The sequence below is a fragment of the Schistocerca americana genome, chromosome 4 (assembly GCF_021461395.2).
Source record: "Schistocerca americana isolate TAMUIC-IGC-003095 chromosome 4, iqSchAmer2.1, whole genome shotgun sequence".
Lineage (NCBI taxonomy): Eukaryota > Metazoa > Arthropoda > Insecta > Orthoptera > Acrididae > Schistocerca > Schistocerca americana.
The window spans coordinates 467,441,824-467,461,867 of NC_060122.1; the positions used below are offsets into that span (position 1 = coordinate 467,441,824).

General features: G+C 43.9%; 1 protein-coding gene across 3 annotated transcripts in view; it reads left to right on the forward strand.

Moving 5' to 3' along the window:
* The window catches only part of LOC124613864 (ETS-like protein pointed), an 816,307-nt gene that overhangs the window by 580,973 nt on the left and 215,290 nt on the right, over positions 1 to 20,044 (forward strand). The window contains exon 1 of one of the 3 annotated variants that reach the window (XM_047142592.1): positions 9,243 to 9,386. The exons of the other annotated variants lie outside the window; for them this stretch is intronic. Within the exon in view, the coding sequence (XP_046998548.1) occupies positions 9,347 to 9,386 (40 nt within the window). The 5' untranslated portion in view covers positions 9,243 to 9,346. Of the gene's footprint in view, positions 1 to 9,242; positions 9,387 to 20,044 lie in introns of those variants that run through there. 3 annotated transcript variants of the gene reach the window in all.

The window sequence follows — 20,044 nt, forward strand, 5'->3', positions numbered from 1 at the left end:
GAAGTCGTAGCGTACCCCCTAGTATTTTGTCGAACCTCTTTTTTGCCAGCGCACTGCAGCAACTCGACGTGGCATGACCTCAACATGTCGCTGGAAGTCCTCTACAGAAATATTGAGCCTTGCTGCCTTCGTAGCCGTATGTAATTGTGAATGTGTTGCCTGTGCAGGATTTTGTGCACGAACTGACCTCTCGATTATGTCCCGTAAAATGACCGATGGAGTTGATGTCGGACGATCTGACCAAATCATTCGCTTGAACTGTCCAGAACGTGTTTCAAACCATTCGCAGACAATATGACCTGGTGACATGGCGCATCGTTACATCGTTCTTTGGGAACATGAATTCCGTGACTGACCGCGTACCTATTTCCATTCAATGATCGGTTCAGGTGGACCACAGGACGCAGTCCATTCCATGTAAGCGCAGCCCACACAATTCTAGAGCCACCGGCAGTTGGCACAGTGCCTTGTTGACAACTTGGGTCCATGGCTTTGTGTAGTCTGCGCACACCTCCCCCCTACCTCCAGCTCTACCAGCTGAAATCGAATCACCGAGCGAGATGGTGCAATGGTTACGATACTGGACTCGCATTCGGGAGGACGAAGTTTCAAACCCGCGTCCGGCCATCCTTGTTTCTAATTTCCGCGATTTCCCTAAGTCGCTTCAGATATCTGGAGGATTCCTTTGAAAGGATACGGCCGAGTCCCTTCCCAATTCTTCCCTAATCCGATCTTGTGCTCCGTCTTTAATGACCTCGTTGTTGACGGAACGTTAAACTCGAATCATCTTCTACTCCTACTCCATGGTTTTCCATCCGTCTAGAGTCCGACCTATGTGGTTACGAGCCAGGAGAGGCACTGCAGGCGATGTCGTCTGATACCATAGCCCATCATCATATTTCACCAAACTGTCCATACGGATAAGTTCGTCGTATCTCTCAGTCTATCAGCACTGACAACACTACGCAAATGTCACTGCTCTCGGTCGTTAAGCGAAGGTTGTCGGCCACTGCGTTGTCAGTGATGAGAGATAATGCCTGAAATTTGGAATTCTCGGCACACTCTTGACTCTGTGGATCTGAGAATATTGCATACATTAACGATTTCCGAAATGGAATGTCCCATGCGTCTAGCTCCAACTACCGTTTAGCTTTCAAAGTCTGTTAGTCCCGTCGTGCGGCTATAATCACGTCGGAAACCTGAGTACAAATGCCAGCCCCGCCAATACGCTGCCTTCTATACCTTGAGTACACGATACTACCGCTATCTGTATACATGCATGTCGCTACCTCATGACTTTTGTCACTTCTGTGTATGTAACTGACAACGCCCGATAGAAACTAACATACGTAAATTAATTACAGTATAAATTAATGGATCACAAAGCTGAGAACATGGTAGAAGGTAAATAGAAGACCACAAATTGGCAAGGGATATGGAACAAGATTCATAACAGACATTTACCCACAAGAGTGAGAGTCCAGTTCATACACCACGGTCAATTCGAAAATTCCAACTGATTCCAAACTATACACAGTACACCTCACCGGCTAACCCGTGTGTTCCCCATGTACCGCTATAGACAGTGAGGAGCACAGATTTACATGTGCAAACGCAAGAGCAATATGGACCACAAACAGAACGATGGTGTCGAGCATCAAAGGGACTGCACCTCATAGCATGTCAACAGCGGTCTTCTTCAACCAACTATGCCTCTTTTCCCAAAATAAAGAGAAACGCAGTGAATTGGCTAGAAGGTCACACCGTATATTACATTCCGGGGAACGAAAAAAAAAAGAAGTGAACAGGACCGATGAGAGTTCCTCACGACAATGCACCATAGACTTCAACGGAGGAAACTTATGGAAGAATTTGGCAATTTTTTTTTACTTTTTTTTTACTTCTCATCGTCTTAAGGAGTAGGTTTAGGTAATATCAATGCTAAAGACAAATGTCCTTTATGTTGCATAAAAAAAGTCTGTAAGAGCATTTCCTGCAGAAGGCAAGGTTCTGGGTCCGAGCGCCGGTATGGTACACACTTTTAAATTATGGTGTTAATAAAAACTACCACATCTATATTTCAGATGCGTTTATAACACCACAACCAGTTCGTGACCTGCAGTTAAACAAGCGAGACACACAAGCGAGGAACTAAATGGATGATAAAGGGAACGACTGGGAGAGGAAGAAGAAGACATCAACTAACAAACAGTTGAGGCAGGAAACCAATGAACTAAACAGGAAAACACAAGACAGCAAGAGATGGCGAAGTGCCATATCTGAAATCGCGGCAAGCAGAACAGATGTTCTCTCCAAAGAACGAAGATCAGGTTTTAATGTCTCGTCGACGACGAGGTCATTGGAGACGAAGCACAATCTTTGATAGAGCAAGAATATCAACCTTGTCCTTTACCAATAAACCATTCCGGCATTTGGCTTAAGCGATTTACGGAATCCATGGCTGGTTCAAATGGCTCTGAGTACTATGGGACTCAACTGCTGAGGTCATTAGTCCCCTAGAACTTAGAACTAGTTAAACCTAACTAACCTAAGGACATCACAAACATCCATGCCCGAGGCAGGATTCGAACCTGCGACCGTAGCGGTCTTGCGGTTCCAGACTGCAGCGCCTTTAACCGCACGGCCACTTCGGCCGGCACGGAATCCATAGGAAACTGGATATCGGAAGTGAAAAGGGGACTGTCCAATCCGACATATTGAAACTAACCATGACATTTTTTATGCAGGAAAAATGCACCGAAAGATCCAGTGTCAAAATTTTACCTGCTAAGACTCACTGCAATGAACGCCTACTTATGTGTTATTTATTAGTTAATTTCTTGGACGTTCATTCAAATAATGTCGGCATTCCGTTAGAAACTGTGGAAACATCAGAAGAAACAGGAAATAAATGGAGCGATTCCGCGAACTGTGGCTCTAACGATGATTGTTGAGCTAATTGAAGTCCAGAACAAAAACACGATACCTTTCAAGCCTAAAGAAAACATCCACAGTAATAACTCTCAGCGAGAAATAAGACTGTCAAGTTTTTGGTTGAACGAAATAGGGGGAAAACGTTTAAATTCGAGCAATGTACAAAGCCGATTTGATATCGTAAAATCTGAACATGAATTGTACAAGTGGAAGAAAGATGTACACAAAGTACTAAATGCGCGACAAACTGAAACTCGCAAAAGTCTGAAAGAAAAACTTAGAGCAAATTGAAAAAGAGGCAGGGAGAAGCGGGTGAGATATATACGTGCGTTTGACGAAACCCTTCTGTGGAAAATTGCTCTCCTTCATGCCTCCTCTGTGTTACCACAGATGACGTGTCACAGATCCCACTTGTACCAAGATTGCAGTACGGGTAAGGTGTCTATTTCCTTCCACCACTCTTCGAAGAAAGCAGCACGTAGGTCGTTAATCCGCTATCTTGTGTCTATAATAAACTCTTAGTGAGGAACTGAGACTTTATAAATAAATTGCCAATTAGTTTGTTCATACTGGATGCCACTCGCTTTTTATTAGCAGAATACGAGAAACTGTACAGTTATATTCCACTTTATGAGTCACAAATAATCTCCAATCTTCACACTTTCATACGAACAAAACACTGAACTGCGTATCTGCGTGATTACTATCATACTGTTCTCAATTACATGTCCACATAACCATACATTGCTAATAAAATCTTAATTGACACCGACCGCGGCAGACAACATGTCTGTCCCCCGAGGCTGCCGAACCAGCTCTGATTTACACATAGACATTGCTAATGAAGTCTTAACTGATACCGACCGCAGCAGACAACACGTCTGTCCTCCGCCACTGCCGAACCAGCTCTGATCTTATAGCCGGACCACTTCGCCCGCCATCAAAGGCGCGATCCGAAGATTTCCGAAGTGCTTCGTCTGCCTTTTCATTTTTCTATTTTTTTATACTGATGGTATTTAACGCTTTTGAAATAATGGAATGATAGCCTGCTGTTGAGAGATACTTTTACATGAAATACTAATATATTCACTGTTTAGTTTCTTTAGCATTAATAACAGAAGATTATAAATTTGGCATGCATCTTCAGAAAGCAGCAGCCGATCGCGGAGAAAGACCACAATCTAGGCGGTCTTTCTCACGATATCCGTGCCGAACAAACCATCTGTCATCGGTACCTCACACCACATGACGTAATCTTCCACTGCTGCCACCTCAACTGCTCTAAGAAGAGCTTCAGGTGCCTGAATATGATGGCTGCATAACGAGAAATATTACAAACTATTCGAAAGGTCTCGCACTGCTCGTGAGAGTCAATGCGCCATTACCGAGGTAGGTTCACGACACTGGGACGCTCTGAATTTCAAATGAGCTGAACATTACTGATTTCCAGGGATCTCCGACGTGGTTAAACAGGTTAAGGAAATTATAAGGAAAAGGAAGTCGCAAAATTACGGAGTTTACTTGAGGTAAACGTGTCGATGAGATGTCAATAAATAATACTACAGAGAAATCCATAGCTGACGTAAAATGAAGCTTCTTGTTATCTCCTAAGATGCTGTGTATAAAGCCATTTATCATTTCGAGTGAAAGAGAGAGAGAGAGAGAGAGAGAGAGAGAGAGAGAGAGAGAGAGAGAGAGAGAGAGAGAGAGAGAGAATCGCTTGTGTAATCGATGACTGCTATCACATTCGTATATTGCTATGACATTCGTGTACAACAGTGCCAGTAGTAAGTATCAGTGCATTACTGTTTCCACAGCTTTCTCTCTGTTTTCACGAACATCAACGCAAATTAGGACCAAAAACAAAAAATAAAGAACTGTTTACTTGCAAAAATCTTGTTATCGACTTAGCAAATGTTCAAATGTGTGTCAATTCCTAAGGAACCAAACTGCTGTCATCGGTCCCTAGACTTACACACTACTTAAACTAACACACACGCCCGAGAGTGGACGCGAATCTCCGGCAGGAGAGGCCACGCATTCGTTGACTTGGCGTCTCAAACTGCGCAGCCACTCCGCGCGGCGACTTAGCAAAAATCTGGAAAAAATGGAAGAGAATAATGGTCAATCTTATATCCGTAATGTCCTCTTACCATTTGCGGGCAATAATGTCTTGCTTTTGTTGGTCTTTTGGCCTGGACATAACGACATCCCTGTCATTACGAGGACAACGAAATACACACACATCAAAAAAAGTTCTGCATCCTCTCGGTTCCGAGAATTCCGGATCCTGTACAGAAAATTGGAATAGAGATCAACATAAACATCATTTCCGCCCTTTTTATTGCTCATCAAAACAACACATTGATTGTTGGACCACCATACAGCGAGATCTTCAGAGGGGGTGGTCCAGACTGCTGTACATAACAGTACCTCTAATACCCAGTAGCACGTCCTCTTGCACTGATGCATGCCCGTATTCGTTGTGGCATTCTATCCACAAGTTCATCAAGGCACTGTTGGTCCAGATTGTCCTACTCCTCAACGGCGATTCGGCGTTGGTAGGTCACGTCGTCCAAAAAACAGCCCTTTTCAATCAATCCCAGGCATGTTCGATAGAGTTCAGGTCTGGAGAACATACTGGTCACTCTAGTCGAGCGATGTCGTTATCCTGAAGGAAGTCATGTGCACGATGGTGGCGCTAATTGTCGTCCATGAAGACGAATGCCTCGTCAATATGCTGCCGATATGGTTGCACTATTGGTCGGACGTTGGCTTTCCCGTACCGTACGGCGCCTTCCATGGCCACCAGCGGCGTACGTCGATCCCACATAATGCCACCCCAAAACAGAAGGGAACTCCATCTTGCTGGACACGCTGGACAGTGTGTCTAAGGCGTTCAGCTTGACCGGGTTGCTTCCATACACTTCTCCGCCGATTGTCTGGTTGAAGGCATTTGCGACACTCATCGGCGGAGAGAACGTGATGCCAATCCTGAGCGGTCCATTCGGCATGTTGCTGGGCCCATCTGTACCGCCCTGCATGGTGTCGTTGTTGCAGCGATGGACCTCGCCATGAACGTTAGGAGTGAAGTTGCGCATCATGCGCACAGTTTGAGTCGTAACTTGACGTCCTGTGGGTGCACGAAAAGCATTATTCAACATGGTGGCGTTGCTGTCAGAGTTCCTCCGAGCCATCGTCTGTAGGTAGTAGCCCTTAGCTGCCTGAGAGAGGCATGTCATCGACAGTTCCTGTCTCTCTGTATTTCCTCCATGTCCGAACAATATCGCTTTGGTTCACTCAGAGACGCCTGGACACTTCACTTGTTGAGAGCCCTTCCTGGCACAAAGTAACCATGCGGATGCGATCGAACCGCGGTATTGACTGTCTAGGCATGGTTGAACAACAGACAACACGAGCCGTGTACCTCCGTCCTAGTGGAATGACTGGAAATCTTTGGGCGGGTTTAGTGACATCTCTGAGCACTCAAAGGGACTGTGTCTGTGATAAAATATCCAGTCAACGTCTATCTTCAGAAGTTCTGGGAACTGGGGTGATGCAAAACTTTTTTGATGTGTGTATATAATTCTGATTCCACCAGGAACTAATAGTGTGATTCAGCCCTTCGATAAAAAAAAATTTCAACAGTGTAAAGCATTTTTCAGAAAATTCTCGGGCAATATAATTTGCAACAGCTCTTTGTCACTTCAAATTTATTTGTGGAACAGAATTGTTTAACTTCCGTCTTTTCTGCACTGTCAGTTTCCATCATAGCTGTCCATATGAACTGCAAGTTTCTCAAAACGGTTATTATATGAACATTTTTGGTACGGTTTATGTGCTTAAAATTCACGTGTGTGATTTGGACTTCTTGTCACGGCTGAGTCCGCTTATCCGCCAATCCGCGCACTGGGCATGAAGGGCTGTACAAACTGCTGTTATAAGTGGTTCTTCGTGCGGTAGAAATTAATAACTTTAATTTTTTTACGTACTCACAGTGCGCCTTAGCAGCTACAATTTTGACAGTGCATTTGTTTCTGTGTATGCTTCCTGCTTCCAAAATGTCATGGACCATTCCGTTGTGAGTGCAAGTCCCGTGTCTCAACTGCATCACGTCGCTCTGTTTTCCCTCGAAGAATCTGTCTAGAGGTCTTTCGAAATTATGCGATGAGTTTTTATCCACAGTTCGGTAGTTACTACATTTACCACATGTAGATTTTCGTCCTGATATTTTACTGAATCAACACGATAAATTAGATAGAAAGGAACTAATTTCTACAAACTATTACACCTAATATTATTCAGTAAGAAGAGATTGTAATGCCACTGGTCCGAGATAGTTGTCCGTTCAAAAACAGCTGAAATAAGAATTTGTTTACAATTGTCTGTTGTAGTTCTCACCCCAGAAATTATCTTCTAGACCCACACCAAACACTACTGCCTGCGTAGAGAGGTCTCATTATTAGGTTAATGCGAAAATGCAGTTACTCTACAAAAGAAACTGCTCACTATACATTTCTGCGAACCATGATAGAGTATTGCTAACCTAAGGACAGCACACAACACCCAGCCATCACGAGGCAGAGAAAATCCCTGACCCCGCCGGGAATCGAACCCGGGAACCCGGGCGTGAGAAAAGAGGCTTTGTATATCTGAAGATATTCATCACATAACAACACAGAAGCAGTTGTTGGAAAGGACACCTTACGTTTCTGAATGTTTCGTAGTAAATGAGTTTATCGAGCTTTGAAGAAACTGCAGGAAAACAACAAACAGTTTACACCTCTTTGTTTTTCTTCTGACACGCAGAAAGGGATGTCCTTGATGCTCATCGGAAGTAGGTAGGAAAGAGTTGAATCACGGTTGATACGCATTCGTACCATGGTAGTTATCAGCTTCCTGCTTGCCTGAACTTTTCAAAATCAAGGAGAACTTCGAAGCAGCGGTTGGATTAGAGTGTAGTATTGTCCTTCGTGGCAGATGGAAACGCGCCTATCCTCTACCCATAGGTTGCAGCATAAACGTAACCTAAGGCAGAATAGGACATGTATTACGACATCAAGAAATAGCTTCCGTGATTCTTGTGGAAGTTGTAGGAGGTAAAAACTCTAAGGGTAGGCAGAGATTGACGTTCGTCGTCGTCGTCGTCGTCGTCGTCGTCGTCGTCGGTGGTGGTGGTGGTGGTGGTGGTGGTGGTGGTGGTCTTAAGTCTGGTTTGATACAGTTCTCCGCGATAGTCCATCCTAATCAAGCCTCTTCGTCGCACCGTAATGTACATCCATTTCAGTCTGTTACCTGTACTCGAGTATTGGTGTCCCTCCTCCCACCCACTTCCATTACCAAACTGACGATTCCTTGATGCCTCAGGACTCGTCTCATTAAACGATTCCTTGTTATAGTCAAGCTGTGCCATAAATTTCATTTTTCGCCAATTCGATTCAATACTTGTTCGCTGTATCCGACGTTTGATCGATGATTTTTCTGAAGTTTTTGGCAGCACGAGTAGCCGGCATTGATAAAACTTCACAAATTGCCTGTTGGCCTCTGTCTCGGGTTCTTCAGCCGACATTTATTTGAAGGTTTTTGAGACGTTTCTTCAGCACGAGAGACTGGCAGTCGTGAGCTCAACTCGGTCCACCACCAGCAGTGGAGGATGAAGGTTTGAGAATGCCAGTCACTCGTGCTGGAGAAACGTCAGAAAAATCATGGAACAAACATCGGCCTAAGAGCGCAAGACAGAAGGCATCAGGCACTTTCTCAAGAAGTGGCCACGAAAGCAGTACCAGTTTTGTACGTTCTCGTTAGTTATTCTCTTGCATGAACTCTTCATCGGTCGCGTTTCACATCTGACAAATAATCGAGGACGTTGGGTGCAACTGCTACTCTTAGATGAAGAGGTTGGCACTGGTGAGTCGTCAGACCACTGAGACGAATGATGGGTGGCCCAAAAGATGAATCATCGCCGTATTTCGCCGTACACCTTTATCGCAAACAGCAACAGTGGCAGCAGCAACAACAAGCGACTGTTGTGGTACGCCTGTAATGAGCAGTCCCGGCAAGGATGACCGCATCCTTACGTCCGCTGTGAGTGGCGGCAGGCTCCCCCGCGGAGTGCGAGCAGCGGGAAGGCAGCGGCCCAAAGGCGCAGCACATCTGAATGGGCTGCAGCCCGGCGCGGCGTGGTGCGGCCAGCGCTACGTCGCGCCTCCCCACGGCGGCGCCAGGTACTGAGCGCTGCAGCCCATTCATGGCGGCGGCTGGGGGCGGGCGCTGGCGGTAGCCGCCGCCGCGCCGCCAGTCTGCCGCGGAGCGCGCTGCCGAGCGGACCTCTCCACGGCCGGCATGTGGGTCAACCTCGTCGACCTCTACCGGCAGCTACGCATCGCATGAGCCGGACACGCACAGCCGCAGCATGGGAATTAAAACGATGAAGTCGTTCGCCAGGCCTAGAGGTGAGACTCGAGACGACGGCGACAGATGCCTCGGCGGACACGTGCCGCGCCACGGAAGCCGCAACTCCGCACGTGTGCCGCCAGCCGTTTTCGGCTTCTCCCTTTTTTCCTTACGCTTCGGAAAGACCGGCTGACGCCGCCGTTTAAAGGTCGCGCGCGCTGTTTTCGTAGTGACACATGGCGCTCGTGTGTTCGGTGCTGGTGCGCGGAAGCTGAGCGAAGCCGACGGCGCGGCGTGTGCGAAGCTTGATGGCGTAGTGGTGTTCTGTCCTTGCTGCGTTACATTCAGCCCCAGGACGGATGCGTTGGAAATTAATAGTGTGCTTGTGCGTTCTATGATTTATGTGAGGCGTTGTAAAATTTATGTGACGTGCCAATTTTCTTTTTCCTTTATTTTTCTTTTATACACCCGTCGCAATTTCAAGACGTCTGAATCACATGTGGACTTTGTCTAGCGTTTGTTGACACTCGTTGTGTTTGGTCCTTTTACCATGATGTGTCTTCCACGAAACACGTCATCAGCTCTGTGTGACTGCGTTGTATTCCTTGGGTTGACAGCTTATCTCATTCATTGCCAACCACATTCTCCCACTCCTACTTTCAACAATACTGTGCAGATGTAGGCCGTACACAGCGTCAGCCCTTCAAAACTGTTTCGTATGAGGGGCTTTCTTCAGATGTATTCAACACTTGTACTTTGTACAAGAAAGGAGAACACGGAAACTGTAGTCAGCATCTTGGCTGTTACGGTACAACACAATTTTTTTTACTTGTTTTTGAAATGTGTTGCCTGTACGATAAAGTTTTGTTTGTTATCATCGTGGAACCTGCACTTCATGCGTCACATATGTCTTTCTTTATTTCCAGTGCTTTTGTAAAGAATCGGTGACCCGGTATATTATAGTGCCCAATGCGCTGTCGGATTACGTGGCTTCACTACAGTTTGCGTTATTGAAGATGGTTGCTGCCATGGCATATTTTATACAGAGCTCTGCTGTTTCGTTCTTCTTCTCGCTGCCGTACACCCGCGCGAGAAAACTTTGTGCTTCTGAAAGTGTGATAACATTTTTGTAGATTGTGCAAAATGGTTCAAATGGCTCTGAGCACTATGGGACTCAACTGCTGTGGTCATCAGTCCCCTAGAACTTAGAACTACTTAAACCTAACTAACCTAAGGACATCACATACACTCATGCCCGAGGCAGGATTCGAACCTGCGACCGTAGCAACAGCGTGGCTCCGGACTGGAGCGCCTAGAACCGCACGGCCACCGCGGCCGGCTTAGATTGTGCAAATACCGTTTTTAAAGTGAGCCCCTCATAATAGCGTAAACCATTTGGGATTGATCGGTATGTAGAAATAATGGGAACCAAAATAGATAAAGTGAGGTAGTGTGCGTGTACCTAGAAGTCACACGGTATTATTATTATTATTATTTGTTTCTGCTGGGTGATAGAAATTATCTATCACAATGTAGGCTATTAGTTAAGTGATGAATTTGTAACTGTTGGCCGTATCGGTTTTAAGTAAACCATTAGTGTGCAATACCTGCTGGAATAGTACCACGACTGAAAGTACTTACGGATGAGGTGTATTGTTGCTAGTCGAGATGCCGCTGTACGGCAGTAACAGAGCTAAACGTTGTCAAAGCCTTGTGATTGGTAGATCCTCTTTTCCACTGAGAGAAAACTTGCTGTTCAGAGCATCTGCAGCAGTGCCTAGCTCCGCACACGGCACGTAGCCCATAGCGTGGTGGGCTGGTCACCCATCAGCGTGGATGCGTACGGAAAATCCCCACAGGCCCGGTTGCGAAAGCGGCGAGTAGAACATCTGGCCGGTCGGCTGTGCTGAGCGCTTCCGCCGAAAGCCTGTGGACGCCGCGAAGTGGCCGGTGCGCGGCAGCGCCGGCGGCGGCGCGAGTGCGGGCAGTTTTTGGCCTAGGCGGCGGCGGCGGTGGTCGACGCCGTGGCATGGCGTGGCGTGGCGTGGCGTGCGGCAGCCGCACGGCGCAGCGAGGGCGGCCGCAGCCGCAGCTACAGACACAGCCGGCCATTACCTAGCAATTGCCCTGAGAGGGTAATTGGGGCCCGGCCGGGGTCGCTGATTACGCCGTCGCCTCGCCTCGCGGCACACATTCGCCGTCGCCTTTGACGCGCCTGCGCCGCCGATTTGCGAGACCGCGCGCCTCTTAACCTGCCTGCACTCCCACACTCGCAGGGGAGCACAACTGCACTGCAATGCACTGCACGCTCACTCCGTCAGTTCCCTCCAGGCGCTGCATCCGTGTCCATGCATGGACAGCAAAATAACTGACAATGTCCGTAGTACAAAGGATGTAAAATGCAGGCATGTAACAGCAAGAAAAAGTTTCTGAAAAGAGGCAATTCTTAACATCGAATATAAATATTGGGAAATATTTTCGAACTGTATTTATCTGGAGGTTAGCCTTCCACAGAAGTGCAATGTCAGTGGTAAACAGTACAGACATGGTGAGAATAGAATTTGAAGTGAGATCCCACAAGAGAATGCTGCTGAGGATTACATCGGTGGACTGGATACCTAATGACGCGGCATCGAATCGTATAGGGGAGAATAGAGCTTTGGACCACAACGAGATCCAAGAGAAGGAATAGGCTGAATGGGCACGTCTTGATGCATTTACGAATAGATTTTTTTTTTAATGAAGGGAACTGTGGAGCGTAAAAATTGTAGAGGGAGACCAAGGTTTGAATACAGCAAAACAGGGGCAGATGGATGTAGTTTCCTCAAGTGCGACTGCACACTCTCTGCGTAATTTTAGAGTGCAAAAACCATTTTTTATGTCAGTCGTAGATTGTCGGAAATGTACATTACTGGCTAGTTTCGGCGTGCAACCCTTTTCAATTCTTGCCATGTCAAATGTCAACGATCTCATACCAGATAAAAAGGAAACACTTTTGTAACATTGTTATACTTTATGCAGATTTTCGACGTGTATCAGGTGAACGAGTGTCAGTTCTCAATTAGCATTAACTCTATCAATGTTATAAAGTCCTCTACCGCGTTTTTCTGTCTGTACGTCAAGGCTAATCTCAGGAAGTACTGCTGGGATTTTGATTCGGTTTTCACTGGTAGATCGAATCGCGAGAAAGGTTTCTGTGTATAATTTATCATCACTACGTCTAACAAGTCGGCCGGCCATAAGTACTCAATGCTAACCGATCAAAGCAGGGGCAGATCGCTAATAAATGTTTGATACAACGGCATAATTTACTGACCCAACTGTAAATAATGTAACACCAGTCGTAATTTCCAAAGTATGACAAAGTGAAAGAAAGTACTGCCTTTTTCCCTTGTATCAGCTCGCTGATATTTGATGATGCGGAATTTGAAAGTGGCCACACCCTGAAACTGGCCATTAATGTGATACTTGATGTGATTAAGGTCATGTGTTAAAAATTTCCTACAACCTATGGTGGACATAAAATATGGTTTCAGCGCTTAGAAAGTTGATGTTACGGTAGGTATCTAGAGATGTCTGCACAGGGTAGACAATCGTGGAGAGCTGCATCAAACCGCTCTTAGGACTGAAAACGTCGTCGTCCTCAACAACAACAACGTCTGTGATTGTATTTTGTCACCGTACACATTCTCGTCTTTCGACAAGAAAATTCACCAGGATGTAGTGTTTACGGAATAACACTCACATGCATCATGGTTTAATGTCTTACGTTTTGTATGCTGACATTAGAGAGAGGCATTTGGTATAGCAGTGATTACGAGACGTTACAAATTAAATTGCTCATATTTTGTGTAGCATCAGTACTGCTCCCCCGATTCGATCGGACGGATATTTTAGTGTGTTTCAGAACGGCTATTCATTTACGTACACATACGTGCTTAGTTGTTTTGTATTTGTTCAACTTGTCTTGGCCGAATTAGATTTTTAATAGGCGCTTTGTTCGTGGGACTCATTACTAAGTCGGTGCATCGCCGTCTGTAGAACGAGTATCTTTGGTAAAATGCTGTTATAACGTACAAAATCCAATAATTAAAAGGTTAAATCTGGTACTGGAAGAAGGGTGCTTCATGTATTTTTGAATTTTCAAACGCTGAAGTAGAGTAACAGTTAAAAGTGTGTCAAGTTACGTAGACATTTCTATGAAGGAAAAGTAATTAGAAATAACTCATTTCAGTTTTACTTATTAATGTAGGAATATTTAATAGTGGCAGTGGCAAAGCGTGATTATTATCTGTGCAAACTTCTGTTTACCAAAACTACGAAAATATTTTCACACATTTTGTATTTTCGTGTTTAGGTACAAGTTCGATGTGATAGAAATGCAGCGTGCCATTGGTTACCCCTGAAAAAATCGGGCCGTAATAAATTTAACCTGAAAAATTACTGACTTTTAGATTTTTTTTCTTTGTACGAGTATGTGTTTAATGTTCGCCACGGCGTACGTCCGGTAAGTCTTAACGTTATATTACATTTCTCTAAATAAGATTTTGTGTTTAAGGGAAATGATTTTTTTTCAGTCTTCAGTACCAATAACCTCACTAGCCTGCGAAGCTACATTTTGTAGAAGTGTAGTTCAGTATATAAGAGCTTCACATTCACTTTCGATTACCGGTAATTTTTTTTCACCTTTACGAAAGTCAATAGTAGTAAGTGATATAAGCGAAACAGAAAAAAGTGAAAGAGATTGTGCATAAATTACCGCTGAAATGAATAAAAGCATAGAAATAACTTCGTGTCATTTGCCAGAGAGTGAAAAAGGAAAATGAGACACTTGCTGAGGGTTTCAAGAAAAATTCTGGAGAAGAATTCTAAGAGAAAACAAATTTTGGAGTATGTCCGAAGGAATATTTGAGTGTAATATGCGAAACTCAAGATCTGGAAAGGGATAGGAAACTCGCGAAGAATCACAATAAAACAATCAAAATGCAGTATGCAATACAATGAAGTTAAAATAGTTACGGATGTTTCGGAAGCACTGTAAAACAGAACTCCCTATCAAGCATCGGTGACCTGCGTGTGCTGTAAAAGGCTTCGGCTACCCAACCGTTAACCTGCGTGGTCGGAAATTTTAACACTAAATGCATTGCGGAATCCTGGGGACTTTAAAAGAAATGAATTGTGGCTGGTAATGTTTTTTATTGTTGTTTCGGGACATATACGTAATCAAAGACGTATAAGAAACAATTTTTTTTATTTGCATCCAATTTAGAAACAAACAAGAGTGCAGCGCTGGGTAGCCGTACGCTCTAAGGCGGCGCCTTGCAACGGTTCGCGCAGCTCCCACCGTCGGAGGTTAGAGTCCTCCCTTGGGCATGGGTGTACGAGTGTGTGTGTGTGTGTGTGTGTGTGTGTGTGTGTGTGTGTGTGTGTGTGTGTGTGTGTGTGTTTTGTCCCTAGCGTAAGTTAGTTTAAGTTAGATTAAGTAGTGTGTAAGCCGAGGGACCGATGACCTTCGCAGTTTGATCCCATAAACCTTACCACCACAAACTAGAGCGGAAAAATCTGAAACTAAAGCTATTACGAAAGAAGCATAGTCTTTTTGTTATATCTATTTCCCAAGAAAAAAACTGACAAACTTTTTTTTCAAATACACACTTGATAAGGCCTAAACTATAAGAAACGAGCATACATTTACTTCCATGGGAACACTATGAAATATTGACAACGCATCTAAAAAGAGGTAAAATTTAGGGGTCTTGTAGATTTGCAGTGCATTGACACACAAGTTTCGTCTTCAATTTCAGTAACCTACATCTCATAAAATTCACTTGGTGTTTCGTGGTCACTTGGTATATTATTTTCGATGGTAATGTTGTTCTCGGGATCTAAAAACTCAGCATTACATTCCTCAGTCCTTCTTAATACACGTTCCTCAAAGTTAGGATCTGTAACGTTAACTTCTTTTTGCAATCGCCGACATGCTCACTAAACTGAAAATATTACACTAACTGCGCCGCGGTATCCCGGGGACTCCATAAGACCGTTGTTTACAATGGTTGTCTAGATAACAACTGCAGTCGCCTGAGCACGCGATGTGCGTCCCTACCATAGGAAGGTATCGAACAGAGCACGCTCCCTTATCAACAAATACGAAAGTTTCTACAACTTCATACTTTCCTGGAGTCCCAGAGACTCCGTAGCGCCGGTCAAGAGTTGATACGGAATGCTACTCGCCAATCATAACTGATCTAAACACCCAACAGGCATGACATCACGTTGGGCCCGAATCGTACCACGCAGTAATTATAAATTTGCAGTATTATCTGTAGCACGCTGTTGCTTCGTAGTGACAGTTGAAGGTAAACTCGCTTCCCTTGCCTTTGCTAGCTGAGACAGCCGGCCTGGTCAACGCACCCCCGACAGCTGCGTTAGCGGGAACTTTCGGTGTTTACAAAACAACGTGAAACGGACATTCCGAGATACGGCGGTGGGCCCGCGCTGTCCGCGGCGGCGTGCGCGTTAAACGGCCGGCACTGTGGACAGCGCCCTATCTTTACGAGACGTAATAGGCCATTTGTCGCCGGCTGTGGCTGCTATCGCCGCCCAGATGGGATTTGCGCGTCTGCTGTGGCAGGCCGGCTGCGGCCCCAGCCCCAGCGCCCACACCGATTGCCTCAAGTGCCCTTAATCTAGAGGCTCGGCATTTAGCAACCCGCTCGCAGCCCGCTCAGCGGATCGTCTGCCCGCTTTCGGTTTCGAAATCACTGCCTAATGAGCTGCCGTCGGCACTCACTGGCTACGTTGCGTGCGCTGGGGCGGCCACTTCGCGGTACTTCTTTTTCTCTCCCGGAGAGCCTTATATATGAACCAAACCGTTTGAGTCTTAGCGAATGTTGCTAATGAATTTTGCGACTGTTTCGATCTTTCCAAGCCGTAACTTCGCCGCAATGTATAACTCAAATGATAACGTGTCCTTTTCCAGCAGAGACTTCCAATTGGCTTCTACATTCTCACGAACGACGGCAAAAAATTTATCTGCGATGAATGGGGGACAGGACTCATATATAAATGAAATGGTCAGATCGCAACGTACCATGCCACATGAACTAATTTTGTCGTTGAGACTCTCACTTCAATTTCTCTAATGAATAAAAACTGTACTCCAAATTCCGGATGGGGGAGGGTGAGGAGGGAGGTGCAGGCATTGCGGGCGCCTATATTCATTTTCATGCAGAATAGCGCAGAAAATTGCTCACATTGCTACGAACTACACTCAGCCACGTTGTACAGTGGCTTGCAGAGTGAACTAGATGCATACACCCAGTTCTGTTCCACAAACCACCTTAAAGTGTACGTTAGAGGATTCCTGCTACAGAAATCTTTTCCATAGAAACTTACTTCTGACGTGCGACTGAAAGAACCGATATTTTAATCTTTTCTCATCCTATGTTTTATAAAATTTTTTGAGTTACCTTATCGCATCTCTGTTTCTGATAAACTTGTCGAAATATTTAACTATCTTCTGTTAGGCAATGTTTCAAACTTCCTCTGCATTTGTAACACTCTTGCAAATTACGAGCCCACATAGCATTTTATTTCAAATACTTCAGTTTTATTAATCACAATTTTCCTTGTGTTACTTCCCTAATTTCATCATGATAAGTCCTAGTGCTACATACGCCAGAGAAAGAGCGTTCTTCGAGTATCTCCCATACGAGGACTTGACGTTGTGTATTTCATGTGCCAGAATTCTGCAGTATTTGTAGAACATCGGAACAGGTTTTCCAGTTAATGTTATTGTTACGTTCTGTCAAGCACCGACTAACAATTCAGGAAAAATTTTGACAAAAGACCGACATTTGAGCCTATTTCCCTCTTAGTCAGACACGCGTCTGGTTCCCTATTTGTCTGTTACGTGGGTGGTTCAGGTTTTTTAAATATATCGCTGAGACAACACATTTGTAGCGTTCTCGGCAGTGGCTGAGCTGCATGTACGATTACACACTGAAAGTTGTGCCACTAAACCACACACAACACCAGCCCGCCCACACACACTCTGATCAGCCGAACTGGAAAAGCGGTGCATTCAGTGAATCAGCTAGTCGATTTACTTCTACTTTCCGCAACACCGCTACACAGCTTCTTCAACAACACCTCTCCCTCCCCCACCTTGTTTTAGTGTTACTGTCATTTGAGAGTAATTAAAACAGATCATAACGGTGTTGTGTAATATTCCTCCTACGAACTACGTGCTGATGGTTTATTACTGTGATAAGTTAATATCAGATACAGACTCCAACAACCATTTTTAACTTTTGCTCGTTTTCGAGTCTTCGTTCTGGTGCTGATTCTTCTTATAACTATTCTCAATCTGTAGATTCATGTTGCAGTATAGCAGTTTTTTTTTTCTAAGAAAATAGTCCCTTTCCATTATAAAATGTTTGCTTGAGCTATCGGTATTTTGGCCAGTTGCAGTCGTTTTGAATACAGTATGGGTTATATTGGCTTTGACGCCAGTATTGTGTTAGTGAAATTTTAAAACAAAATAGCATCAAGGACTTCTTATCAATTGCGAATGCATAACGAATAGTCTGTGCCCATATTTACTGGACTTCTCAGGACGAATATAAAGAATTTTTAGTGTTTTGATATACAATGACAAGTTTCCTTAGTTACACAGTTTTGTCAGTCGTGTTAGATAAATACTGGAAATATTCACATGCTTGAGCGAAAATGATCATGATCGTTTTTAGCTTATAGTGCTTTTATGATAAATTGGCGAAGACCATTTATGGAACTGTAGATTTCGTATGGAGGAGTAGAACATACAAAAACACTGCATTCACTGTTCATCTCATTAACCAGAATCCCTTGCAAAATCCGGTTTGTTTGCAGTTTTTCTTACTGATCATTTTTCTCTACTGCTAAAGACTGAAATAATTCTGAAGTTGTACTAAGGAAAGTGTTCAACATATTCATTCAAAACGTAATATGATGTAAAGAAGTGGTTTCACGCAAAAGTGTGGTGCTTGATTCGACCGATTTGAATTTTTGGTCTTAATAAGTACACATGTTTTACGATGTGTTGTTCATATTATACAAATATGAAAAATTAGCTAAAATTAAACATTTTAGTTGTGTTCCTGCTTCAACTGATTGCATGATTTATATACAAAGTTCTATTTAGACCGTTGAAAAATTAAGCCTACTGCTTGAGTTGATACTTGCGATCTCACTGCTCTTATAATACATTTATTGCGGAACTATTAAAAACTTATTCTTTGAAATTTTACACTTTTCAATGTACCTCTTCGAGGAAAAGCAGGAACTGAATGGATATTCGGTGTTTACAAAAATTTGTACGAAACACTTCAACATTAATTTGCGATTGCTCTTGGAAAGCGCACCCTGTTAAATTTGTCATGTAACTCAAAAATTTCTCAACGGCTTGCGGTTAGTGGCTTGCATTGTCGTTATCTTATAAGGAACATGCTTCACATAAATATACTTTGTTTCTAATCTCACTTACCTGTTGCATCCGAGACTGAAATTTATTTGCGAAAAATTACGTTTAATGGGATGCAGCGTCTCTGATACACGTAATTGTATTTGAGAAAGGGTGTTCTGAGCTTGAATTGATTGTAAATTGACATGTTTCGACCTGTCTGTGGCAAAGTGTTGGTTTCCTTTCAGAAGATAAGCGTGTAGACTAAATATTCTCACATTACTTTCTTAACTGAAGGCTTACTTTTATTTCACGTTTTTGTGTAACAAGGAGTTGCCATTTCACTACATATTCTTCTACCTAATGTTCAGGAGTGTTAATCGCACAGAATCAGTTACGTAACGACAGCACTGAGTTTTTCGTCTTGGTGTGCAAGTGAACTGGCAGTCAAAGTTACTTGCCTGCTGGTCTGCGAAGGGATGTTGGTGGACTATGATTATAAACCATTGAACTTGGGAATATAGTAACGTCTGCAAGTGGCTTATTTTAGTAGTATAGACGGCAATTATCTGTTGTTATTGTGAGCAATACATGGGGCCGAATTCTTTTCGGGCTAGCCTACCCGTCCTGCTGTTGCTGTTGCTCTAAAACTGCGTCTTAGTTACTCCCCAGATACCGATGCTTTTGTCTAACTCTGATGGTAGTTAAGGATTTTCAGCTGACAATGTTTTTATTTTCTCTTACATTTTTTTTCTTTCTGGATGATTGTTACAAGTCACCTGTTGTTATTAAGTGATCATCTAGCCACAGTAATCTTCACCATAAAAAAGAAATTGTCCTGCTATTTTGTAACAGATTTTACGGAGAGCAATACGGCGCCCTTTTTCAGTACGTATTCGCGTTTTGTTTTTACGGCTGCTTTCGGGTCGAGTTTTTTTCTAAATCGTGTTCATTATATTTCTTAGCTGTTCCTGTTTGGTTTTAGGGTTTATTATTGTTCAGCCAATTTTAATCACACTGATCTCCAGTTTATTTTATTGTTAATGACCTCGCTCCCTAAAATAACCATCAACTTTTGAGACACATGCAATATACGTAAACGCTGTTGAATATTTCTTCTAGAAATGGCTACCTTTTAAATATAGTTCTTTATCTCGAGAAATAACTTTCCTAAAATCAACTCCATACTCTTGCGACATCTAAATACTCTGCTGCACTTTGACACACTTTGCTAGATTGGTACTCCTCATCGATCTTCCTTAATCTATTCAT